General features: G+C 41.9%; 1 protein-coding gene and 1 non-coding gene across 2 annotated transcripts in view; both read right to left on the bottom strand.

The window, feature by feature from the left end:
* LOC109698795 (GTPase IMAP family member 8-like) overlaps positions 1-25,859 on the bottom strand; it is a 30,570-nt gene extending 4,711 nt beyond the window's left edge. The window contains 3 exon segments of the mRNA XM_074054752.1: positions 20,410-21,332; positions 22,746-22,816; positions 25,740-25,859. Of these exon segments, the coding sequence (XP_073910853.1) occupies positions 20,410-21,332; positions 22,746-22,803 (981 nt within the window). The 5' untranslated portion in view covers positions 22,804-22,816; positions 25,740-25,859.
* LOC141420942 (U2 spliceosomal RNA) lies at positions 24,638-24,827 on the bottom strand. Its single transcript, XR_012445665.1, has one exon. It is a non-coding gene; the product is annotated as a U2 spliceosomal RNA (small nuclear RNA).
* Positions 25,860-27,297: the final 1,438 nt, after the last annotated feature.

The following is a 27,297-nucleotide window of genomic DNA, read 5'->3' as shown; positions in this document are numbered from 1 at the left end:
GAAATGTTCCTTAGTGTTACATCATAGAATAAAATGCTACCCAGTAATTTTTTGAAAAAGAAAAGACTATAGATATGCAACATAGATGGAACCAAAAGCATGTTAAGTGAAAAAAGCCAGACATAAAGCCTACAAACTATATGACTCCATTACACAAAGCTCAATAAAGACAAAATTAATCCATGTTCTTAGAAGTCTTGGCAGTGCTTGTCTTTGGGAGGAAGCTACAGAAACTTCTAAGGCAATGAATGTGCTCTATACCTGTGTCTACACAGTGGTCACTGTGTAGAGATGCAACACAATCCAGCAACAAATTCAGGTTTTTGTGTTACTCTAGGTAAATTGTGCCTCAATAAATTACTATAAAACCTGCAAACCTGGCTGACAGGGTGGCTCAAATGGCAGAACACTTGCCTAGCAAGCATGAGGCCCTGAGTTCAAACCCCCGTACCACCAAAAAAACCCAAAAAACCTGCAAACCTGCACACACGTCCTGACCCAATGCTTCTCCTTTGAGCTGAGGTCAACACCAGAAACATGTACTAAGCAAAAGAAGGGTCAGCAACTATGGGAACAGTCACCCAGCCTGAGTCCCCAAGAGACTCAATAAGCTGAGGAGGTGAATCAAGCACGGCATTTAAGGCAAAGCAGAGCAGCTAGGATGCTAGTGACACCGGGTCCTTGTGGTGCTGTCTTGGACAAGTTGCTTCCTTGTGAGTCTCAGACAACCCATGAATAGAAATCTCAGACTGTTGAAAGCCCTGAAGGAGATAGCATGTCCTTTGATTTTGATGGGCCCAGCAGTGACCACAGAAAGCTTCACAGGCAAGAAAGAACTTGAATCAGGCCTGGAAGCCTCTCCACCCCATGCTCCCCATCTTCACAACCTTGGTACATATAGTAGTTATTGCTTTCCTCACCTTTTAGTCTATCAACTCCTCCAGCTAATTCAGCCTCCTGTGTGAATATAGCTGATTCTTGAAGGGTCACCCAAAACTGTTCCCCCAGAGCCATATAAATCAGGTGCCATGTATTTTCCTTTATGACTCTTATCAAAATAATAGTTCATTATTTCTTTCTAACATCAGCTTTCTTCAGTACAGGAGACACCATACAGTGAGGTGGTCAAGAGTGGGTACTGAGGAAGAAGACAGCAGGCCCTAGACTCAAGAGTGGTCTGGTGTCCCACAGCTCGGTCACAGCAGCCTCCTGGTCTTCATCCACAGTGTCACAGAGCTCAAGGACTGCCACCCTCTGTAACATGTCGCACACAGATGAAATCAAGAGGGTTGCCAAAATATCCTTATTTTAGCTAAAAGGGCAATAGCTTCAGCATCACTCCACCCTTACATTTTCTGAAATAAGAAATTTAAAAACTCCTCACCTGTCAGCTACCTCCTGACAGCACCCAGTCCAGTGCAAAGTCACTCTTCCTCACAATCACATAACACAAGCCCACTGCCCATAATTACATGACACAATACCCCCGGTCTGTGGCGCACTATGGGTCTCCATGGTGGATTTGCCCTCAGTGCCTCCGATCAAGAAACCTAACTTCATGCAGTCACACGTATGTTCCTGGGGGTCTCAGCAGAAGGGCATTGATCTAGTTTTGAATTATCCATTGCCTGAGTTCACATCTGTAAAATCATAGTGTTTATAAGACACCTTCTTTGGATGGTTGTTAGGAGGACTAGAAAGATAGATAGATAGACAGAAACAGATACAGATTGGTAGTAAATATATATGTAATTTTATATGCCATGAAGATTATATGTGTGTAATTTATACACGTATATGTATATGTTATTTCCCAACACATAATGTCAGTTGCAATTCTTATCATTATTACTAAAATCATAATTTTGTTATTTGGATGTAATCTATGAGGATAGGGACCTTCTCTTTGTTATGCACCACTGAATACTCAGCTCTTGCAGAGGGCTGGTGCAGAAATACCCTAAAAGTGCATCAGTGGTTGCCTAGCTGTGTATGTACACATGGAACAAACTGCAGCTACTCTTAGTGTTGATTGCACATTTGTGCAGATGCGTCATTGATGGCAGTCAGTACATGGAGACTGCACTCTCTTGGTGAGTGATGAAAGTTGGTGTCGTCTATAAGGAGTGAGTTCTGCTTTTACATCAGGAGAAATGGACTCAGGGCCAGGAAAAAGAGGCTGAGTTAGGGAAGAAATGTCAGGAGGCAAGGCTGGCTCTACAGCAGGTCAGAGCAGGTGAGGGTTGCACACACTGTGCCCAGGACCTTGGCTGGTGCAGCACTGATCACAAGTGTTAGGAGATCCCTGGATACAGGTGCGGATGTCCACCCAAGCAAAGCCTCCAGGTGCATTCTGGGTCTGATTCATATGGAAATTTTTTTCCTTTCACTTTGGCTGCACAATGCATTGAAAAAATGCAGATATGAGCTTAAAATTTTTAAGGATCAACTTGCCACAAGGTTTGTCCCCTTCCTGGTGTGTAGCTTCATCCATGGAATCCTAAAAATAAAAGGAGCAAATGATGCATGCAGATTTAAAAATTCATCTTTTCACAAAATAAAGAAATTTTAACCAGAGTGCTAGGACAGAGGCCCAACTCTGGGAGTTTTGCCATGTCCAGTCTGGCCCCTCATTGAAATATAACAATTAAAGAGATGTGTAGTGGTGAAGAGAAGAGAAAGGAGATTCGCTATCTGGTATGCCACAGAAAGAGGAAGAGGAAGTATTTCCTCTTCTTTGGGGCACTAACATGGGCTTTAGGTTTAAATAGAGAAGGAACTAGGAAAGGAGGTGAGAGGCATAAATAAGCAGTCCCATGCAAAATGTGGCCTGGTTGATCATTATGTCAGTTCTGTTCATGTCTCGAGAAGTTGTTACCGCTGTCATCTCTTGAGGGGAACAATCTGGTTCCTGTAAGATGATTACTCCTGCTCAAGGGCCAGCGTCATCGTTATAGGTGGTTGTCATTTTGAGGAAAGTGACAGCATGCTCACTGTTGCTTTAGGGATAGTTTTGGTTATCATAAAGGTGTTATCAATCAGTCCTGTCCTTCCTGCAATCCAAGGTGACTGCAGAAGAGAATGGCTCAGAACAGAGGAGACAGATGTAAAGTCAAGGCAGGGATACCTAGCTTTTCTCCCACTTTCAGTTAACTTGTGAGCTCAGGTGAGGAGGAAGTGCTTTTTAGCAAAAGCGTCTCTAAGTAGTGGTTATAAAAATGGAGACACAATTATGTAGTTCACAGTAATCTGCTGATTAGAATGTGGTCAAATTCAAGGCCTCATTGACCTCTGTGGATCTGTCCAGAAAGACAGTCAATCTTCAGATGCCACTGAGGCTGCTGTGATGAGGTCCCAGAGATGGAGACATCTCCACTGTCTCCTTCCTTTGCTGCTTCCCAGTTTAGAGAAGGAGCCTCTGATAGGAGGTCCAGTTATATTGGCCCCCACAGGCAGGGAACTGGAAACAAGGTAGAAACAATGCATAATTGATACCCTCTTCTCCTGCCTGGGGAAGACTTATACTTGCCTTCTTGTTTGTCCCCATCCACCACACTTTCATCTTCCTCTTACTTCAGGCTGAGCACCTATACACACACACACACACACACACACACACACACACACACACTTCACACACCTCCTGGTAGGAAAGTTGCCCTGCAGGCTTCCCCGGGGAGTTTGCCCTGTGCCCCTCCTGCAGGATCTGCTTGGGGTGGCACTCTTAGTACCAGGAAGAAGACTTCTTAAAGCCTCTGTAATCAAAGCCAGCTCCCTCCATGGGATGAACCCATCATCACTCTCACAATATGTGCTGGTACACATGCATTCCCACTCCCTGAACCCACACGTACCTGGGGCCTATTTGCAGGCCTCTCTCAGCCTCAGAGTCTCCGCACTCAGACTGCTTCCTTCCCTCCATTCCTCAGTTGGGGGGTAACAGCTGCAGAGTCCTTCAGCCAGCAAAAGGAGGGTCTGGACCTGCAAGAACTACAGAGGAGACACCATTGTTCCAGGGAGGGAATCCCCTGGCAGGAAGACATCTGAGTGTTTTCTGGTGAGGATCATGTTTTGATCAACAATGGCACAAGTGTAGCCCAAGAGGAAGTTGAGAATGTCAGGTCACAGAGTTAGCACTCAGGAGCAGCTGGGCCAGGGAGGGGCCCACGCTGGATATACACACACACACACACCTTCCTGGCTCACACAACTGTAGTCTGAAGAGGGAAGAAGAAATGCCATTTGAGGTCAGACTGGGGCAGGGCTTGAGCTAGGCCTGAAACTTAGGATGGTTTCCTGACTAGGATCTGTGTAGAAGCAAAGGAAGGGCACCCTGGACCCCTCCTAAGATTTTAGTAAAAATATGAAGAAACTGTTTGCGTTATTCCACCAGCTCCCCAGCTTTGGCTGATCCTGTGCTAGCTTTACAACTTGCTTTAACAAGTCTTGCCTCCTCTCCCAGTAGGGATGTGAAGAGCCTCTCAGCAAAGTGCAAGCTAGCAAAACTCAGGAAATGATGGTGCCTGATGGTTTTCAAGTTCTCTCCAAACGAAGTCCCTTTCATGAGAAATCGCAAGGTCCCTGTACCCTGGTCTACTTCCTAAGGAAGCTGTACAGTGAACAGGACACTGTGTAGGACCTCATGGTTTCTAGACAGGTGCTCTACCACTTGAACCACTCCAGCCCTTTCTCGTGTTGGGTATTTTCGAGATAGGGTCTTAAATACTATTTTGCCCAGGCTGGCTTCAACCTCTGATCCTCCTGATCTCTACCTCCTGAGTGGCTAGGATTTCAGGCCTTCATGAGAGACTGGCTTACTTTGCTAAACAGAATGTACTGCAGGGTCACCCACAGGGGCAAAACCTTTCCTCAGGATGTTCACACAGGATGCAGAGGCCGGTGATTCCTTCGACTTGAGTCTCACAGATTTCTAAGTGTCTAGGGTGGTCCTGAGCCTCCTAGAGTGCTCCTCAGGAGGAGCAGAGGAGAGGTACTGAGGCAGGCCTTAGATACAAGGATCTAAAGTATGACTCCAAGGTCATAGGCTTTGGGGTGCTGCTTTCAGCCTATCATACTCCCCCAAACACACTAGTCTTCTTTAGCCAGCCTGGAGGACCAGTTTCCCTTGCTATGAACCTGCAGAGAAACTTGGTAATGCTGGTATGGCATGGCCCAGGAGGGGTTTTAGAAGCTCACAGGCTACACCCTGGTGGAAAAAAAAATGACAAAATTCTCTCCTACCCACCCTTACCTCCTTAATGAAGAAGGACCCATTCTAGAATTAATCTCAAACCTTCCCTGGGCACCAGGTAGATGCACATAAAACCAACTCGTAAAATCACAAGTCAAAAACCTCAGACCAACTCAGCAAAGTTCTTCCCAACAGAGGTACTGCCAGAGGTGGAGGTCAAGTCAGAGGCAGAGGTAAGGACCTAGGGAGATTCTGTTGCTTGAAAACAGAAAATATGAAGTGAGTGAAGAAATATATTCTTTTTTGTTGTTGTTGTTCATTTATTCACATGTGCATACATTGTTTGGGTCATTTCTCCACCCGACTCCCCTCCCCCACGCTTTCCCCCTCCCCCTTTCAGTTCCAGGCAGGTCCCATTCTGCCCTTATCACTGATTTTGTTGAAGAAAAGACATAAGCATAGTAAGGAAGACAAAGTGCTTTTGCTAGTTGAGTTAAGGACAGCTTTGTAGAAGATTCCTACTATTGCTTTCGTGTACCCATGTGTTACCACCCATGTTGATTCATCCCTAACTGATCTTTACGTTGGTTCCTGATCCCCTGCTCATGACAACCTGTCATTTTAAGGTTTCTATATTAGTTCCTCTGGAGTGGGGACATCAAACACTTTTCATATTTTGGATTTTCTACCTATTCCTATATCTCCCGTATGTGTTCTCCCTTTGTCATGTGATCCAAGTCCAACCACATTGCTGCATTTGCCTTTGATCTAAAGTCCACATATGAGAGAGAACATACGATTTTTGGTCTTCTGAGCCTGGCTGACCTCGCTCAGAATGATGTTCTCCAGTTCCATCCATTTACCTGCAAATGATAAGATTCCATTTAAGAAAAATATTCTGAAATGAAATATTTAGCTTTGGAGTATCTTGAGTAAAACCAAAGCTTCAAATAACTCCTCAGTGATTTAGCAAGTTGATTACTTGCTGAGTTGACCATTTTGCAAAATGATCTTTCAGCAAATTAGCTCTTAACAGAATTGATTTTGGCCCTGAATGGAAGGCTGCCTGGGATTCTAGTTTGAGGAAAGATGAGGGCTCTCTGCTCCCTTGTGACTATGTGACAAATGACAGGCATAGCAGGCTGGTGAACCTCCTTCCCTTGCGTCTCCTGACTCTGTGCAGGGGTATGCACAGAGAGAGACTGGACTCCAGAAATCAAATAGCCAGGAACACACATTTATACAAGAAACAAAGGATCTACCAGGACCAGGCACTGTGTTAGCCAGAAACGTCCCTGACGCAAGAGCTCAGCCTAGTGACAAGGATGAGCCCAAACCTGCCGTTCTGAAACTGTGTCACGCATGTGTGGCAGAGATGGTTCATAGCAGCCTGGGGGTGAGGGAAGCACCATAGATCCTAAAAGGTGCAAAAGTAACCAAATGGGGAAAGAAACACAAATCCATGCACTGGCCATTTACTGTGGCCGGAACTGCAATGGAGAAGAAGGCTGCTAAGGAAAGGCAATGCCTAGTCCACGTCTCGGAGGCGTGTGGAAACTCACCTGTCAGGTGATGGGGCGAAGCGTCTCAGGTAGAGGAAGGATAGCAAATGCCCCAGGTGTTCAGCTGAGAACAGGCGACCTGTTCAGGGAAATGGGCTCAGGCTGGAAGTAGAAAGCCCAGTTAGAAGCTACCGCCATGGTGCAAGCTAGGAATCAGGAGAACGTGGGAAAATGTTACAGTGAATGTGGACCGTGGAAAAGGGAAGAGATTTGCGATATTTTTAGGAAATAGAAGCCAGGAAAGAATTTGAAGCAAGTTGAATTCATGGCTGCTGTGCCAGGTGTTCAGTTGCCACATTGAAGGGAGTGTGACTCATAGCTCAGGCCCTTTTCTTCTCTTGAAAAGTACCATGACACGTTTCACTTCAGAAATGAAAATGTGTGTTTACTACAGCTTTGGCCATGACACCAAAGTGTCTGTAACTCATTTTGGTTGTATTCTGACAATTTTCTGATGGGATTAAGTGCTTGATTCAAACAAAATCCATGGTTGTTACAATAACAATAATTAAGAACACAATACGCGTTGTTTCTAGGACTGAGCGCCTGCCTGGCAAGCACAAGGCCCTGAGTTCAACCCCCAGTACCACCAAAAAAAAAAAAAAAAATATATATATATATTTCATTCTTTTCTGATTCACATAAAGGGTACTAACTACCCAGGATGACTGGATGTGGAATAGCCTAAGGTGGCAGCATTTTTTACTGGTGTTTGTGAAGACGGTGTCATGAAACAGCCTTGAAATTTGTGGGGAGGTGAGCACAGGAGGACAGGAGATGGTCATTGAGGCTCCTAGTGGCAGGACAGGCACAGAAGGTTGAGACTGCTATTTCCCAATCATGCTACCTCCCAGGGAAAACAACTAAAATTAAATAGGTTGAAAATGCTTTGGCTAGAAGTGGTGCATATCTGTAATCCCAGTACCTAGAAGGCTGAAATACCAGGATGGTAAGTTCCAGACCAGCCTGGGCTACATAGTGAGGCCCTGTTTCAAAACAAAAACAAAAACTGTTTTTTAATCTCTAGAGCATCCAAAAGGCAAGGAGACAATAAGGAGCTGCCAAGCCAAAGCAAGAGCATCAAGAAGAAAGCCAGTATAGACAATGCTTTGTCCTCAGCATGCTATCAGAGAGGAGGGTAAGCGTAAGGGTTTCCCTCACCTTCCCAATTCCCATGCAAGTCACAGGAACTTGAGTTCCAAGACAAAAAGAATTTCAAGGGGTCTCACAAAAAAGAGAATCTAACAAGGTATATGTTTAGCAAGGATTTGTTATAGTAAGATGGGATAAAGGAGTGAGAAATAGGAGAGAAAAAGAAGAAACATCTGTTGTTCATGCAGGAGATGGGAGTGAGAAGACTCAAAGTGGTGGCTTTTGTCTGGGGGTCTTTATACTTTCTGAGCTGGGGACTCTGTTAGACTGAGAGAGTCACAGAAGGAAGGCAGAAGGCAGCTCAATGTCAGCACAGGCTTTACCCTGGAAAGGGAGCTCATGGAGGGGGGCTCTAGCAAGAGAGCTAGAGCCCATTGCCATGTACAGGCTTGGAGTAGATATAAGGGGAGCTGGTAGAAAAGTACCAGGAGTCACTGGGTAGGAAAATTTCCTTGTGGGTCACAAAAGAATGCTGTTGCAGGGCAGTTAAGGAAGATAAGGTGTGGTTAGATCACTCATCTGCTCAACTGTCTGTGGCACCCCTTTGTCAGTCTTTGGGATCAGATGGAGAGTTTCTAGTAAGCCACCTGTGAGGGACAGGGGTCCAGTCCTACCATGGCTGCCTTTACTGTTCATTCTAACAGTCTTATCTTTTGATATATGAATATTTTGGAAAAGAGATGATGAAATTTCCTTTACCTACTTCCTACTGAGGTGGAGCATTGAGGTCTGTTAAAGGGAGGCTCTTCTTGCTCCAGCCAGCTGTAGTGGGCCTATTAGAGGAACAGATCAAGTTGATCTGCTTTGGAGTGTCCTGGGTGAAAGCCTGGAACCTCTGGAAGACAAAGTGAGAAAGTATACGAAAGAGACAAGGTCCACTAGTCAGAGAATGAAGAAAAAAATAAAAAATTCTCATAGAGGGGCCAACCTTTGCAACCACTTAGCCCAGGAAGTCCACTGCTTCCAGCTGTCTGTTGCTTGCTGTCAGAGATCGACAGCATGTTCCTGAAGTTTCTTAACAGCATCACAAATGACCCAGTACTGGTTGACATAAAAGTAGCATTCTTCCTGGAGAAGTATGAGTGAATTGTCGACATGGTTTTGAGTGGCAACCTGTATAAAGGAATGTAGCCTTTCTGAGATAAAGTAAGACATGGAGTTAAATACATGTGGGCTTACAGTTACTGGCATAAGAAGAAAAACCAAGGAGTCTTTGGGATACAGACATGGGCTATCAGTTTAAGAAGACAAAAAATCTGGGGGCAGAGGACAAAGGCATGCATAGTTAAACAGTCCCAGTCACAGATCATCAGGTGTGTTCTGGTTGACCATTATCTCAGTTCTTGTTTTGAGAGAGGTTTCAGAGTTGTTATCTGGAGAGTCGTCCATCCTGGGAAGGAAAGTTTTTATCAGGAGAGTGGTCCATCCTGGGAAGGGTCTGCTGTGGAGGGAAGGTTACTGGTTAATTTTGTCTTTCTTGATTTCAAAGTGGTTACACGGTGACTAGAGAAAAATGACTCAGAGAAAAGACATACTAAATGAGAGATACCATATTTTTCGTGCTTTTAGTTAATTTGTTGGGCCGAGTAAGGAGTTAGTGCTTTTCAGCAAAAGCTCTTTAAATATCTGTGATACTTTTTATGTTTGAACATTTTTTTAATCTTGAGGGAATTAGGGGCTTTTTTGGCCAGTGTTAAATTAGTATAGGAGAAGGGGACAGTAACTGACAGCTAAGTCAAAAGTACTTGTTCACATCTAAAACAATAAACATTATTATGAAGTAGAATACACAGGCAGTAAAAGTCAGAAGACATCCAGTTAAATAGACTGTGTAGGGAACCCATTTTAAAATAACTCCATGAGCATAGATTACTAAAAAGATATGTTTTGAGCCAGTAGGAATAGTAACTTTTGTCCCTATTTATACTGAAAGACTTGGCTAAAAATATGATTTTGCCCTCTGTCAGAGGTGTCTGCAAGGGCTCGCGTCTAGAGGCTATGTGTAAGAGCACTGCTTTAAAACTTCTTGGCTTCAGTAAGTTTTGTGATGTCTGCACAGGTGACTCCATTTGGATTGTGACAGCTTTGCCCCACTGTCTTTAGACTCTTTGTCTCTGAATGGTTACTATGAAGATTTTGTCAATTAACCATTTTAGTTAATGAAAGTCCCTGTTGCCAGGAATAGCTTTTCCTCGGAGGTCCGATCTGGTCCCACACTGGAGAGGAAGTAATAGGCAGGTCAGGTGTGAATCAGTGTGAATAAGACCCATTTAACCAAATTGTTAGCAACTGAGAGGTTTAGAAATGCATGCATCCATTTTTAATTTGTCTGTCTTACAGATGATATCCCGACATTTCAAAAGTACTACAGAATGTCAACAGACAGCAACTGAAAGTTTTATAAGGAGAATAGAAAAGCCAACAAAAGTAAATATATAAAAGACTGGCTTGGTTGACAAATACTTGATAGAATCATTTTTGAGTTTGATTGTAAACATTTCTGAGAAGGACCAACATTATGAATGACAAGAATTAGAACAGCTGTGGTTAAAACACTGAAAAGTTGTTTAGCAATTGTTGGAACATGTAGTTATTTTTATAGTATAGAGAATTTTAGGAAAATAATTATGATTGACAGCATTACAACAGCAACACTAAGTCCTTCTTGTTATAATTATGAAGACATGAACACAAGCCTGTAAATATCTGACATCCCTTACAGTTTTAATTTGGAAAACATCCATATGGTAAAAGGTTTTTTTCTAACTTTTCTATTTTAGAAGACTTACATATTTAGGAAGTATAAATACATTACAAAGGAGCCAGCTACAATTAACATTACAATTACATAGATGTAAGATATACATATTACTTTAGCTTTTTTGGAGTCAGAGTAAGAATTTTGGCTAGCTAAGAGGCATACAACATTGAAAAAAGTAAAAAATTTCAAACTCTTACAAGTTAGGGGAACAATCCAGTAATCCCAATTAGCCTTATTTCCTAAGGTACTAGGGCATCTCATATATACAATAACCATTAATTGGCTAAGACAAATAATTATAGGCCAGATTTTTAATATCAGAATTGCTCAAGTGGCAGGGTTGTTTTTTAATGTTACTGATTACAGAAAACAGAAATGTTAAGAGTTTTATTGTCCAGGTTTAGATGTAACATATTTTGAATTAAACAGAGCATTAGCTGGTCATCGTAAATGTATTAAATTGACACACTTTTATCTCTACAAAGGTTTGTACATTATTTAAATAAAGTCTAGACATAACAGCTGTTTGTACTTTTAGTCACAGATATATATGGCATTAATTTAGAATTACCCAGAATTTTAGTTGTTTTACCACACAATTAGAAGGTAGTTATGAAAAGACTTTTATATGAATAGATACTTAAATGAGCTCTGATTTAGTTCAGATTTATTTTCTTAAGTAGTCAAAAGCTTGTCAGGATTGACAGAAAACATAAGTAATTAAGAGCAGAACAACATTAAGATAAGCTTATTTTTTGAGAGTTAATAGGACCAAGTTTATTAAGGCAAAGTAAAGTGAAAGTACACTTTGTATTGGGAGAACAGGCAAGCTCAGGAAAAAACAGCTACCCTGAGTGTCTTAAGGCCTTTAGCTTTTATTGGCTTTCAAAGTCACAGGAGTGGTCATTCGTGGGAAAAAGGAAGGATTTTCCTGGGAAATGGGTTGTGTGTCATGAATTTCTGAAGACTGGCCTATGTATTTTTACTTCCTTCCAGTGGTCAAGCAGGGGAGTCTTTGACCTCTGACAACCAGACACGTATGGAAATATCATGACGAAATCCCTTATTTGTACAACTTAATATGCACCGATGAGAGAAAAGAAGATGGTCAGATCAGGACTTTCATGGCACCTTGATGGGTGGAGATTTTATCTTATCACATTGCTATCATGTGTAATTGGCCTTAAGGTTGCCTATTGGTCATCACAGACGTTGGAATTTTTCTTCTCCATGGACAAATTAAGAAGATATAGCTGTGTGTCATGAGCTGTCTGGTTGACTTTAATGGACCAGATGTAGTTTTTTATGTTACTTTTAAAAAACATTTTATTAGTATACATTAGTTGTACAGAGGGTGGTTTATTGTCATGTTACCAAATATGTTTACAATGTATCTTTGTTTTTTCTTTTTTGAATTTTTTTTAAATTTTATTATTTATATGTGCATACAAGGCTTGGGTCATTTCTTCCCCTGCCCCCAACCCCTCCCTTACCACCCACTCCACCCCTCCCTCTCCCCCCCCACCCCCTCAATACCCAGCAGAAACTATTTTGCCCTTATTTCTAATTTTGTTGTAGAGAGAGTATAAGCCATAATAGGAAGGAACAAGGGTTTTTGCTAGTTGAGATAAGGATAGCTATACAGGGAGTTGACTCACATTGATTTCCTGTGTGTGTGTGTGTTATCTTCTAGGTTAATTCTTTTTGATTTCACCTTTTCTCTAGTTCCTGGTCCCCTTCTCCTATTGGCCTCAGTTGCTTTTAAGGTATCTGCTTTAGTTTCTCTACGTTAAGAGCAACAAATGCTAGCTAATTTTTTAGGTGTCTTACCTATCCTCACCCCTCCCTTTTGTGCTCTCGCTTTTATCATGTGCTCAAAGTCCAATCCCCTTGTTATGTTTGCCCTTGATCTAATGTCCACATATGAGGGAGAACATACGATTTTTGGTCTTTTGGGCCAGGCTAACCTCACTCAGAATGATGTTCTCCAATTCTATCCATTTACCAGCGAATGATAACATTTCGTTCTTCTTCATGGCTGCATAAAATTCCATTGTGTATAGATACCACATTTTCTTGATCCATTCGTCAGTGGTGGGGCATCTTGGCTGTTTCCATACCTTGGCTATTGTGAATAGTGCTGCAATAAACATGGGTGTGCAGGTGCCTATGGAGTAACCTGTGTCACAGTCTTTTGGGTATATCCCCAAGAGTGGTATTGCTGGATCAAATGGTACATCAATGTCTAGCTTTTTAAGTAGCCTCCAATTTTTTTTCCAGAGTGGTTGTACTAGTTTACATTCCCACCAACAGTGTAAGAGGGTTCCTTTTTCCCCGTATCCTTGCCAACACCTGTTGTTCGTGGTGTTGCTGATGATGGCTATTCTAACAGGGGTGAGGTGGAAGCTTAGTGTGGTTTTAATTTGCATTTCCTTTATTGCTAGAGATGGTGAGCATTTTTTCATTTGTTTTTTGGCCATTTGAATTTCTTCTTTTGAGAAAGTTCTGTTTAGTTCACTTGCCCATTTCTTTATTGGTTCATTAGTTTGGGAGAATTTAGTTTTTTAAGTTCCTTATATATTCTGGTTATCAGTCCTTTGTCTGATGTATAGTTGGAAAATATTTTCTCCAACTCTGTGGGTGTTCTCTTCAGTTTAGAGACCACTTCTTTTGATGAACGGAAGCTTTTTAGCTTTATGAGGTCCCATTTATCTATGCTATCTCTTAGTTGCTGTGCTGCTGGGGTTTCGTTGAGAAAGTTCTTACCTATACCTATTAATTCCAGAGTATTTCCTACTCTTTCCAGTATCAACTTTAGAGTTTGTGGTCTGATATTAAGATCCTTGATCCATTTTGAGTTAATATTGGTATAGGGTGATATACATGGATCTAGTTTCAGTTTTTTGCAGACTGCTAACCAGTTTTCCCAGCAGTTTTTGTTGAACAGGCTGCTATTTCTCCATCGTATATTTTTAGTGCCTTTGTCAAAGACAAGTTGGTTATAGTTGTGTGTCATCATATCTGGGTCCTCTATTCTGTTCCACTGGTCTTCACATCTGTTTTTGTGCTGTTTTTATTGTTATTGCTTTGTAATATAGTTTGAAGTCAGGTATTGTGATACCTCCAGCATTGTTCTTTTGACTGAGTATTGCCTTGGCTATTCATGGCCTCTTGTGTTTCCATATAAATTTCACGGTAGATTTTTCAATCTCTTTAATCAATGTCATTGGAATTTTGATGGGAATTGCATTAAACATGTAGATTACTTTTGGGAGTATTGACATTTTTACTATGTTGATTCTACCAATCCATGAGCATGGGAGATCTCTCCACTTTCTATAGTCTTCCTCAATCTCTTTCTTCAGGAGTGTACAGTTTTCCTTGTAGAGGTCTTTCACATCTTTTGTTAGGTTTACACCTAGGTATTTGATTTTTTTTTAGGCTATTTGTAAATGGAATTGTTTTCATACATTCTTTTTCAGTTTGCTCATTGTTAGTGTATAGAAATGCTAATGATTTTTCTATGTTGATTTTTATATCCTGCTACCTTGCTATAGCTATTGATGGTGTCTAGAAGCTTTTGAGTAGAGTTTTTTCAGTCTTTAAGGTATAGGATCATGTCATCTGCAAATAGGGCTATTTTGACAGTTTCTTTACCTATTTGTATTCCTTTTATTCCTTCTTCTTGCCTAATTGCTCTGGCTAGGAATTCCAGTACTATGTTGAATAGGAGTGGAGATAGTGGGCATCCTTGTCTGGTTCCTGATTTCAGAGGGAATGGTTTCAGTTTTTCTCCATTAAGTATAATGCTAGCTGTAGGTTTGTCATATATAGCTTTTGTAATGTTGAGGTACTTTCCTTCTATTCCTAGTTTGCTTAGAGATTTTATCGTGAAATTGTGTTGGATCTTATCAAAAGCTTTTTCTGCGTCTATTGAGATGACCAAGTGGTTTTTGTCTTTGCTTCTGTTAATGTGGTTTATTACGTTTATTGATTTTCGTATGTTGAACCACCCCTGCATTCCTAAGATGAAGCCTACTTGGTCATGGTGAATAATAATTTTGATGTGTTGTTGAATTTGGTTTGCCATTATTTTGTTGAGGATTTTTGCGTCAATGTTCATTAAGGAGATTGGCCTATAGTTCTCCTTTTTGGAGGTGTCTTTGCCTGGTTTTGGGATAAGTGTAATACTGGCTTCATAAAATGTGTTTGGCAGTTTTCCTTCCCTTTCTATTTCGTGGAACAGTTTAAGGAGGGTTGGTGTCAGTTCTTCTTTAAAGGTCTGATAGAATTCAGCAGAGAATCCATCAGGTCCTGGACTTTTCATTTTGGTGAGACTCTTGATTGCTGTTTCAATTTCATTTTGTGTTATAGGTCTATTCAGGTGATTAATTTCCTCTTGGTTCAGTTTGGATGATCATAAGTATCTAGAAATCTGTCCATTTCTTTAAGATTTTCAAATTTATTTGAATATAGGTTTTCAAAGTAGTCTCTGATGATTTCCTGGACTTCCATGGAGTTTGTTGTTATCTCCCCTTTGCATTACTGATTCTACTAATTTGGGTTTTTTCTCTCCTCATTTTAGTCAGGTTTGCCAGGGGTCTATTGATCTTGTTTATTTTTTCAAAGAACCAACTTTTTGTTTCATTAATTCTTTGTATGGTTTTTTTGGTTTCTATTTCATTGATTTCAGCTCTTATTTTTATTATTTCTCTCCTTCTATTTGTTTTGGAATTTGCTTGTTCTTGTTTTTCTAGGAGTTTGAGATGTATCATTAGGTCATTGATTTGGGATCTTTCAGTCTTATTAATATATGCACTCATGGCTATAAACTTTCCTCTCAGGACTGCCTTTGCTGTGTCCCATAGGTTCCGGTAGGTTGTGTTTTCATTTTCATTGACTTCCAGGAACTTTTTAATTTTCTCTTTTATTTCATCGATGATCCATTCTTCATTAAGTAATGAGTTATTTAGTTTCCAGCTGTTTGCATGTTTTTTGTCTTTACTTTTGTTGTTGAGTTCTAGTTTTACTGCATTGTGATCAGATAGTATGCATGGTATAATTTCTATTTTCTTATGTTTGCTGAGTCTTGCTTTGTGCCATAGGATATGATCTATTTTGGAGAAAGTTCCATGGGCTGCTGAGAAGAATGTATATTGTGTAGAAGTTGGACGAAATGTTCTATAGACATCAACTAGGTCCATTTGATCTATTGTATATTTTAGATCTTGGATTTCTTTATTGATTTTTTGTTTGGATGACCTATCTATTGATGATAATGGGGTGTTAAAGTCTCCCACAACCACTGTGTTGGAGTTAATATATGCTTTTAGGTCTTTCAGGGTATGTTTGATGAAATTGGGTGTGTTGACATTGGGTGCATACAGGTTGATAATTATTATTTCCTTTTGGTCTATTTCCCCTTTTATTAGTATGGAATGTCCTTCTTTATCTCGTTTGATCAATGTAGGCTTGAAGTCTACTTTGTCAGAGATAAGTATTGCTACTACTGCCTGTTTCCAGGGGCCATTGGCTTGGTAAATCTTCTTCCAGCCTTTCATCCTAAGCCTATACTTATTTCTGTCAGTGAGATGGGTCTCCTGTAAGCAACAAATTGTTGGATCTTCCTTTTTAATCCATTTCGTCAAGCGGTGCCTTTTGATGGGTGAATTAAGTCCGTTAACATTAAGCGTTAGTACTGATAGGTATTTGGTGAATCCTGTCATTTAGTTGTCTTAGTTGTTTGATGGTTTGATTGTGTGTACCTAAGTTGAAGTTACTCTCTACTGTCTTGCTTTTTCTTTTCCTGTAGTTTGGTGCTGCCTGTCCTTTCATGGTTATGGTGAGTTTCACTTTCTGTGTGCAGAATCCCTTGAAGAATCTTTTGTAGTGGTGGCTTTGTGGTCACATATTGTTTTAGTTTCTGCTTATCATGGAAGACTTTTATTGCTCCATCTATTTTGAATGATAGTTTTGCTGGGTAGAGTATCCTGGGGTTGAAGTTATTTTCATTCAGTGCCCAGAAGATCTCTCCCCAAGCTCTTCTTGCCTTTAATGTTTCTGTTGAGAAGTCTGCTGTGATTTTGATGGGTTTACCTTTGTATGTTATTTGTTTTTTCTCTCTTACAGCCTTCAATATTCTTTCCTTAGTTTCTGAACTTGTTGTTTTAATGATGATATGTCATGGGGTAGTTCTATTTTGATCTGGTCTCTTTGGTGTCCTGGAGGCCTCTTGCATTTGTATGGGAATATCTTTCTCTAGATTTGGGAAATTTTCTGTTATTATTTTGTTGAATATATTATGCATTCCCTTCGCTTGCACCTCTTCTCCTTCTTCGATGCCCATGATTCTCAAGTCTGGTCTTTTGATGGAGTTGGTGAGTTCTTGCATTTTCTTTTCTCAGGTCTTGAGTTGTTTAATTAATAGTTCTTCAGTTTTTCCTTTAATTACCATTTCATCTTCAAGTTCTGAGATTCTGTCTTCTGTTTGTTCTATTCTGCTGGATTGGCTTTCTGTTTTGTTTTGCAGTTCTGTTTCATTCTTTTTTCTGAGGTTTTCCATATCCTGGGTGGTTTCCTCTTTAATGTTGTCAATTTTTGTCCTGAGTTAATTTATCCACTTATTCATTGTGTTCTGTGTTTCACTTTGGTGTTTATACAGTGCTTCTATGGTTTCCTTTATTTCTTCTTTTGCTCTTTCAAATTCTCTGTTTTTGTTGTCTTGGAATTTCTTGAGTGTCTCCTGTACATTTTGGTTGAACCTATCCATTATCATCTCTATAAAATTCTCATTGAGTACCTGTAGTATGTCTTCTTTTAAATTATTCTTGTGGGCTTCACTGGGTCCTTTGGCATAGTTTATCTTCATTTTGTTGGAGTCTGGATCTGAGTATCTGTTTTCTTCATTCCCCTCTGGTTCCTGTACTAATTTTTTGCTGTGGGGAAACTGGTTTCCCTGTTTTTTCTGTCTTCCCATGATTGTCTTTGGTGTTGTTACTGTCCCTGTACTATGTGCAATTAAGTATTTTCTAGCTTGTAATAATAACAATGGTAATATTTAGAGTGGAATGGTGAGCTGAGATGGAAAGCAAGAAGTTAAAGAAAGGGGGAAAACAATACACAGACAAGAAGGAGAAAACAGAACAAGGTATCAGAGAAGAAAGTTTCAAAGGTATAAACAGGGAGCTTTAGTGTACTAATTGACAGTAAGCTGAACAGACATTAGAGAGACAGAGAGAGGATTGAAAATCAAAAATAAAAAAATAAAGATAAGAATAAAAATCAAAAATAAGTAAATGAAAGAAATCTCTATATATAAAAATGAATTAAAATAAAATGAAAAATAGAAAATTAAAAAAAAAAACCAAAAAACCAAAAAAACCTCCAAGTTCAAATGCAATTAAGTTTCAGTCTTAATAATTTTGGTATCTGTCTCAGTCTCCAATCCTGAAGATGGTGCCTCAGATGTTGTTTTGTGTTGTCTCATCAAAGGGGATGCATAAAGTAGAACAAAACTACACACACACACACACACACACACACACACACACACACAAAACCCCACCAAGTGTCCCAAGTTCAAATGCAATACAGTTTCAGTAAGTTTTTCAGCATGCAGGTGTAATTTGGTTCTCTCATCAAAGGTAGGGAGGCAAAGAAAAAAAAAGAGTCTGGAGACAGTTCTGAGAATGGTATCTGCGGCTGTGGCTTGCCTGCCCGCTGCTGTCAGCCTGCTGTTGCTGGCGGCGTTATTTATGCAGATCTCAGGGGTGAGCTTATCACTCACCTGGCCCTATAGGCTTTGTTTGCTCAGAGTTCTCCTGTGTGGGAGCCTCTGCTACAAGCTTTCCCCTTTCCAAGCACACTGATGGAGGTGACACTGCACCCGCTTTCTCAGGCTGTTTACAGCTCATGTGGGAAGTGGGTCTTCTCCCCTCTCCTGTGCAGTTTTCCTCCCACCACCACTTTCACAAGCTTTCCTGCTCCTGATTACTGGGTGGTGCTGCTGCTCCTGCCAGCCGCCATGTTTGTTTACAGTTCACTTGGGAAGTGGGTCTTCCCTCCTCTCCTGTGGAGTTTTCCTCCTCCACCACTCTCACAAGCTTTCCCGCTCCTGGTTGCTGGGCGCGCGCCCCCTCTCCTGCCAGAGCTGCTCCTTCCCACCCAGCTTGTTTATTTATAGTTTATTTACAGTCCCGGGAAGGATTCCCTTCCCCCAATCTTCAGCACTCAGGGCACCCCACCCTCTATCCCACGTGTGTTTATTGTTCTTATTGCTTATTACTCAGTTTCTCTTTTTTCCCCGGGTGGAGGTCAGTCTGTCCAGGGGGCTATGCTGCTCTGGCCCAGGCTTGTCTGTGGGAGTACTGTGGTACTGCAAAGCTCACCTGGTCCGCATCTTCCCAAGCCATCTTGGCGCAGACGGTTGGCGGCCCAGGGGCTCTCCTGGTTTCTCTGTTTAATGTGAAGTGGAGATTCTCTGCGCTGGCTGGAGTGTGGAGGGGTCAAAGTTTTGCCTCTTCTCGGTGGTTTTGCCTGCAAGGTGTGTCTCCAGCGTCTCTCCAAGATTTCACTATAGGAGGCTCGCTTTCTGCTTCCTCCCTCTAGCTGCCATCTTGGAATCTCCTACAATGTATCTTTGTATTGAAAGGATTTTTACACCAAGAAAACTTCACAGGACTTAGAAAGCTTGGTCACACAAAATTTCCACCAGCACATAATGAACAACCAAGGACATTGTGCTCTTTGGTCCATGAAGAATTGACAATGTGCCTCAACCTTTCAGGGAAAAAGAAAAGGGAAGGTGTCATGGGGTAGACTTAAGTCTAGTTCTAAAATCATCTTCAACTTTTGCTAAAAAATGAAATTATCTCTGTATTATTATAAACAACATGGATTCCAAACATGAAACAATCTAAAATTTAAAAGTTTTATTGCAGTAGCAACAAGCAAACCATTCAGTTGGGTTGGAGCAGAAGTGTGAGGAAAACCCACCAAACATTAAGTAGGCGAGGGGTGAGGTGATGAAGGTGGGGTTGCAGTTCATTTCTCAAGAAAATGAGAGGACTGATTGCTCATCAAACTGGATAAGTTAAGGCTGGCCGGAGAGTTTCCACAGAGACACCTGAATATGCCACACACTGCTGTCTTATCTGCTGAATTGCTGTCTTTCACTCCTGGGTTTTGGGGATTATTACTTAGTTGAGTTCTGAGATCTGTTTGTCAGATAACTTTCTGCTTTTCAAAGGGTTACATAAGGAACTATTTGAGTCCTTCTGTGAAAATGAAGTAAACAACTTGACATTCATTCAGAAAGAATTCTAAGCCATGTCTGTCTATAAGATTTCCCTATTCAAATAACTGAGCTTTCCAACAAACTATATGCTATTGCCTTACAGCAAAAATAAGTGAGCAGAGGCTTCAGACAGAGACTATCTGCCAGGAAAATAGAGGACAACTGCTGAGTAAAGCCTGGACGACTCTGCTCTGCTCTGCATTCCTTTCCTGTGTCTCTGAGGAAGACTTTACAGGTAGCAAGCATCAATACTTTTGACTTCACAGTTTCACAAATTGAGAAATTGTCACTCTTTTGCTAAATCAATAGGCTATCTATTGACTGCCAATGGGAACTGTACTCCCCAGTCCTGAAAGACAGAAGGTATAGCACTCAGACTTTGATGAATGTGTCCTCTAGGGCACAGTCATCACAGAAAATGCAGAAAGTATAGAAAAACATTTTGTTACTCTTTAAACAGCTGTATGAAAAAGCGTGCAATTTCCCATGCTTTTAAGATTAACTCAAGGATCCCATATTGCTCCTCAACTTCCATTCTGGCGTCTCGCTGCTTCTGAGTAAAGTGAGCCTCCCTTTCTGAGCATTCCCTCTCCATTTGTGCCCTTCTCTTTTCCCGATCCAGCTCATCTTCCAGCTTTCTGATTTTCTCTTCATACTTCTTTCTTATCTGTGCTTTCTCTCTCTCTAGCTGGGCTTGGTAATTTTCTTGTATCACCTGAATTTGTTTCTGAATCTCCTCCTCAGCTTTTTGGTACATCTTGTCGGTGTAGCATCTTCCACCATTCTCCCTCACGATGCACTGCACCAGGGTGAGCAGCTGTGCCCTCTGGTCCTCCTGCTCAGCTCCTGTTGCCCTGTTGTTGAACACACAGTAGCGACCTCTGAACTTGCCCACCAGCTCTTGAATGCCTTCTGGATCTTCCCCTACGTAATCATGGAAATCAGTGTCGCCCAAGTCATCTTTCCTGGTGAATAAGAGAATCATGAATCTTCTAGCCCTGTCTCCAAACATATTCAGGATCATCTCTGTGGCCTTATGCTCTTCCTTGGTGAAGCGGCCCAGGGGGACCACCAAGACCAGAGCGTGAGGGCCTGGGGAGGTCAGGAGGACACAGCGAGCAATCTCTTTGCGTGTGACAGCATCCTGTAGATCAGTGTCAAAAACACCAGGTGTGTCGACAACAACAATTTCTATTCCGTTCCACACGCTCATCTTTTTGTCACAGCACTTGGTAATGGATTGTGCACTAATGCCAGAGGGAAATACTTTCTCTCCGAGGACGCTGTTCCCTGTCGCACTTTTTCCTGCTCCAGTTTTACCCACCAAGACAATTCTCAGTTGGGAATTTCTGGTATCTTGGTTTCCAAGCCCTGGGACATCAAGGAAACAAAAGCCACTGTGTTAAGAGTCTGCCTCCGATGGTTTCCCATGCAGTCCCTCCACCCCAAACCCTACTCTCTCGCTGCTGCTGGGCTTCCCTGCTGGGGTTGCCTATGCACTCACAGGCTGTCTAGTCAGCCTCTGGACCTAAGGTCCCTCTTGCAGTACAAAGTCAACTGTACGTCCCTTGGTCTTCTGCCTTCACTCTCTCTCTCTTTTCAGGATTTCTTTAATCTCCTTACTCTGACACTTTGGTAACTTGATAGCCCCCAGAGCAGGAAATAAAATGGTTTCAGAGGACCTATAGATATCCAATAAGGTACTCCAGGAAGTAACACAAAATCTGACTTTGGGGCATCTGCAGGGAGAGATTTACTTTACCAATTTATATTCAAAAAGGAGGTTTTCAGGAGAATGATGGAGGGGGGAACCAAACTATGATATAATGTAAGAACGTTTGTAAATGTCACGGTGTACTCTAGCACAACAATGACATGATAATAAAAAAAAAGAAGCTTCTCTTTTTCCCATTAATAAGCCAGGATCGATGTTATAGAAGCTATCGCTATCCTTAAGGCATAGTTTCCACATGTCTGAGAACCAGAATTCTGGGATGAAAGTATATTTCCAAAAGTTCTGTGACTAAGTGCACCAGACACAGAAAGACTAAGATCAGCTAGAACAATGTGGGTTAGAACTCACAAGGTTCTTTACTCAGCATCACAGTGAAAAAATTTATCCCAAGGAGCTCTTGGGGGCTTTGGCTCCTTGGCCATAGGGAAGGGACTAGGAAATTCATGTCAGGTATATTGAAAAGTCACCAAAGGCCAGTTGCAATCCTAACACAATTATCCAATGTTCACACTGTATGGATGGCAAGCAATGAGGAAGATTGCAAATGTATACATTTCTATCCCTTGGGCATGCTTCTTTGGGATGTGGATTTGTATGTCCTCCTATCAAAATGCAGCCCTTGAATTTGGCAGGACTGTGTGCCAGGCTTTAGATGACAGCACAGTAGAAATTAAGGACTTGGATGAGGTATCAGTTCCTCCCACCTGCCTTCTCTCCAGTCCTCCTCCTGGCTTTAGAAAGCGGCAGAAAAGCAACAACGGAATCACAACCAGCAGTTGTGCTGTGTGCAGTTGCAGGAAGCCGGAAGTAAGAAACTGTGCTGAGCCCAATGGACCAATCAGAGGGCCTTTAATCTCCCTGGCTCAGTTTTATGGCCACATCTTGAGGAAGTGTAGAAGGTCAAGAGAAGAGAAAGAGCAGGATAAATGAATAGAAACGAGGTGGGTCTGGGAATAGTTCGCTCCTGTTCAGATAGGAACCAGCTGTCAGAACAGTGGGGACCCGGACTCCTCTCTGCCTGCCTCCCCCCTCAAGCCAGGACCTCTCACCATGGCTGGTTCCTGCTTTGCCAGGGCAGGAACTCACACCTTCGTACTGGGCTGCCATTCTGGTTGAATTCCTGTAGATAAAGAAACATAACTGTATCATGGACAGGACAGTAATTAGAATTCCAAACTCCTGTAGCCAACATTTATTTTTCTGCCATAAACTTGCTACTTTGTTTCCTCTGCTCCATTTCCCAAAACTGCACCAACTCTTCATCTTCAGGTTGCTTCTTTTCCTTTACACAAACATAAATGCTTCCAGTGCATCCAATGCACTCGTTCTGGTTCCTTCCCCTTCTCTACCTAGAAGGCCTCACTGTCATGTAGTTCACCTGTCCTCTGTGCTCTACACCTAGCTCAGATTTCCCGACGTTTCGTTGCTCTCAGCTTCTCATTTGGGCATTTCATGGGCATCTGAAACAGAGGCTGGCCATAACGGAACATTGACCTGTGTCCCCAGCCATGATTCCTGTCTCAGTGAATGGCATTGCCAGTCTTGGAGTTGTCTATACCTCTTCTTTCCTCACTTGCATCAGCCCATCACCAATCCCTATCATCTCCACTTTCAAAAACCTCAAAATTATCCATTTCTCTCCATCTTCATGCTGATGCAATTCACTGCCATTTGTTTGCAATGTGACAGATTTGTAATTCAATTTCTTTCCTACTCTACCATCAGACATAATTTAAAAAACAAAATTCTATTTCATTTTTCTCGTTTAAATTCCCTAGTGATTTCATCTTGCCTGTAGAAAATAATTAAAATCCTTGGAATGGTCCAGAAGGCCCTATATGAGCTTCTCTCTCTTATGGCTTTACTAACACTGGCTTCCTTGATTTTCCCAGAATCCTCTGAGTTCCTTCCAACTCTGAGGCCTTTAGGAATCTGTCAGCTGTCCCTGGAGCAGTTCCACTCCAGTCCTGTGCCCAGCTCATTTCTGCTCAGGCCTCCACTCTCTAGAGAGGTCTCCAACTCCCCCTCTCCCCGTCCTGCTCTGCCCTACCACCCACTCTGACCTGTGATGCCGGCTCTCCTGTGCTCACTGACACTCACTCTGATTGCACTCCAATGATTTCCCCCAGGACACGAGGTAGGATAGAAAGCTCCTTTGTCAGATTATTTACAGTCTCCCGTAGATGATAAGCTTTGTGATGGGAGGACCATATATGTCTTGTGGCTCCCTTTATCCCCTGAGGGCAAGTGCCATACCTGACAGAGGATGGTTCTCAAAAAATACTTGTTAAAGAAAGTGACAAATAATCTTCCCCTTCTTGCCTCTCTCTGGTTGATCATTACGTCCAGCCCATGTCTGATCTGAGGAAATGACAATCCTTTATTAACCAACATGTAGTGACACAGAAACATGGCACCATTCATTTTCAACATATTTGTTTTCACTGTTACCCGCATTTCCTTTAAGACATGCACTCACTGTGCAGTTCAGGTTGGCCTGGAAATTGCTATGTAGCTCATTTGGCTTCAAACTCATGATCCTTTTGTCTCAGCCTCCAGAATTCTGGGACTACAGGTGTACACTGTCATGCCTTGCCCACAAACGTTTAGAAGAACTTTCACAGGACTGTGCTGGAGGTCGTGAGGGCTCCTAATAAGGACAAGGCCAGCAGACTATGCGCTATCCGTTACAGATTTCAAGAGAAAGGCAGACACTTCTTTTGAAACAAGGCTTACTATTTTTGGGCAATACTGAGGTTTGAACTCAGGTCCTCATGCTCTACCACTTGAGACATTTTTGTGTTGGCTATTAAAAGATAGGGTCTTATGAACTATTTTGCCCCAGCTGGCTGTAAAACATGATCCTCCTGTTCTCTGTCTCCTGAGTGGCTAGGATTATAAGCATAGGCCTTCGGTGCTTGGTAGCAACCCTAATTTTAAGGAGGGAGACACAATTCCTGGAGGTATTGCAAAACCAGGTCGATGTGTGGAGTGGATGCAGCAAACTCTTATTCCATCTCCCTGTTCCAAAAATCCATTAATATATTGTCCTCAGAAAGAGGATGTATCAGATATTAAACTGATAAGAACAGATGCTATACTTGATCTTAGCTAAAAGACTGAGAAGCAATAGAAGGGTTATTTCTTCATTCTTTAGAACAGGGAGTTAGGAAACAACTTCTGTAAACTAGGAAGAGAGATCCTAGGATTTTTTAGAAAATCAGCTTTGGCTGCATGCTGCTGTTGATGATGTTAGGAGAGAAGACGGGATACCAGCAACAGGAAGACAGAGGGTTGTGGGCATTTCTTAAGACCCTCCTTCAGCTCATGGGCTCTTTAATGCTGTGCTGTCAATGATAATTTAGATGCAAGATAAGAGACTTTTTTCTGACAGGTACTGACCTCCATGGCTAAGTCCTCCTCTCTCTGCCTAAATTGATTATCCATTGGTCTTAGTCCCAGCTTCTCTTGGACTGCAGAGTTGCAAAGGGCACCATTTCTCTTCTCCTTCCTCCTCACAGGCAGCTCAACTCCAAATGAACCCTCAGGGCAGGGACTGTCCCTAAGGAGGAAGGTGTCCTGGGCAGGCAGCTCTGAGCAGATCATCCAGTAACAAGGCCTCAGCTGGCAGCTGGCACAGCCTCTGATCCAGACCCATGTCCCACCTTCGGGGCTATATGCTGAGCTGTGACCCTTATGAATCCCAATGTTCCCCGGCAATTCTCCCAGGGCCAATTCTGCCCACTCGCCCCATGCTACTCCTGCAACAGTCAAGTTTTTATTTTAAATTCTGCAGCCAGTGCAGGAATCACCAATTTATAAAGTAAGTATTTTCTAAGTAGCCACCATTGAAAAAGACACTAATTTGTAGGACTCAGCATCCAAAACCGATTACAGCCTAAAGTCAGCAAAAGATAGGAAGCAGAAACCAACATGAAATGTATTCTGTGAGCGAGTTTGCTGGGAGGTTTAGGAAACAGCCAACAGAGGGGTCCCTTCCAGATCAAATTGAACATACCCGCCACAAACCCCTATCCCCTTACCTGGAAAATCTGGACCCTCACCCTTCTTTGATTTTTCAGGCAATGCTAAGCCAGCAGGCTGAGAAGCAGAGAGGAAGTGAGGGAGGGACTGTCTAAGTCTGCTTGTGCAAGGGACCTGCCCACCATTCATCCAGCTGCTTTGCAGAACTTTCTGCAATGATGGGCTTTATCTGTGCTCTCCATTATCGGAACCATGATCCACTTGTAGCTGTTGAGTGCATGGATTGCAGAACTGGATTTTTAACTTTATTTCATTTTGTTTATTTTAAAGGTAAAGTTGAATAGCCACATTTGCCTTGTGGCTATGGGCTGGACCATGTAGAGACTCTGTACACTTCACACTCACAGTTCTGGGGAAAAAAGTGACTAGGTCAAAAACAGAGTTACCAGTTATATGGAAGGACTCTTGGGTCCATGTGTTCACTGCTGAGCACAGCAGGACTCCCAGTACAGAGGACATTTGCACCTAATGCCTCAGACCTGTATTAGTGCAGGCAGCATTTCCACTTTATTTTCATAATGATGTGGTGGGGTGGGGAAGAGACGCTATTGTCAGGGTGGGTCCTCTGAGTCATCTGCCAGAAACAAAACAAGGTAAATAAAGTTCACTTGACTGACAAAATGGGCTCAAGGTCATCTGTGACATGGTGCTGGAACCATTACACACAGTCTACCATTGACACCTGACATGACCTGTAATGAGGTCCAGATATCCAATATACTCGTTACTCTCCCATAGAGAAGGGCTCCAAATGTACCATTATTCCCTGGAACCCAGACTTTAGAGTTGCAAGCTTACTTTTTACTACTTTAGGACTTTTTACTGTTGGAATTAAAGACCTTCTGGTGCTGAAAACAGACACACAAGGGACAGAAAATCTTGACAAGGAAATTTCTCTTGATCAAGAGGGTGCAAGCATGTGCTCACTGCAGCTAAGCAAGCACGCAAGCACAAAATGGCTGACAGTGGCTCCTCCTTATACCCCTGACGCAGTTGTACCTGCCCCTCACTTGGGATTTGCCAAGGTCAAAGGTTCACAGTCTTTCCCAATTGGCTAAAAGGCTAGGGGGATGGGTTAGGGCATGCAGGTTGGTGGGAAATGGAGTTGTACGGGAATCAGGATGAAGAAGCAAGGACCCTTTAAACATGCAAGTCACCTAAGATGGTGACCTGAGGAATTTTTAAGTAATCTAAGAGGGTAACAAATACTTTGATAGGAAAGATCATTTTTCTTATACTACCAAGTCTAAAGAGACATAAGAGACAAGATAGAGATTTCTCTGAGAATATTTCTTTAATTTCCTTTTTCATTTTTCCTTTACACCACAGGTTATTCAGATTCCTAATATAGGTACTGGAGATTTCCAGATATATTTCTATTATTGACTTCTAACTTACTTGTTATCAAAGCTCATACTTTGTATTACTTGAATGTTTTTATTGAGATTTTTTTGTTGCCTATAGTGTGGTCTAGCTCAGTAAATATTTCATGGACACTGGAAAATAGTGGGTAGTCTGCTATTGTGAATAGAACATTCTATAAATATCAATTAGATT

Source organism: Castor canadensis, chromosome 2 (assembly GCF_047511655.1).
Source record: "Castor canadensis chromosome 2, mCasCan1.hap1v2, whole genome shotgun sequence".
NCBI lineage: Eukaryota > Metazoa > Chordata > Mammalia > Rodentia > Castoridae > Castor > Castor canadensis.
The sequence above is the reverse complement of the archived record's forward strand: the minus strand, read 5'-3'. Positions and strand labels throughout refer to the sequence as shown.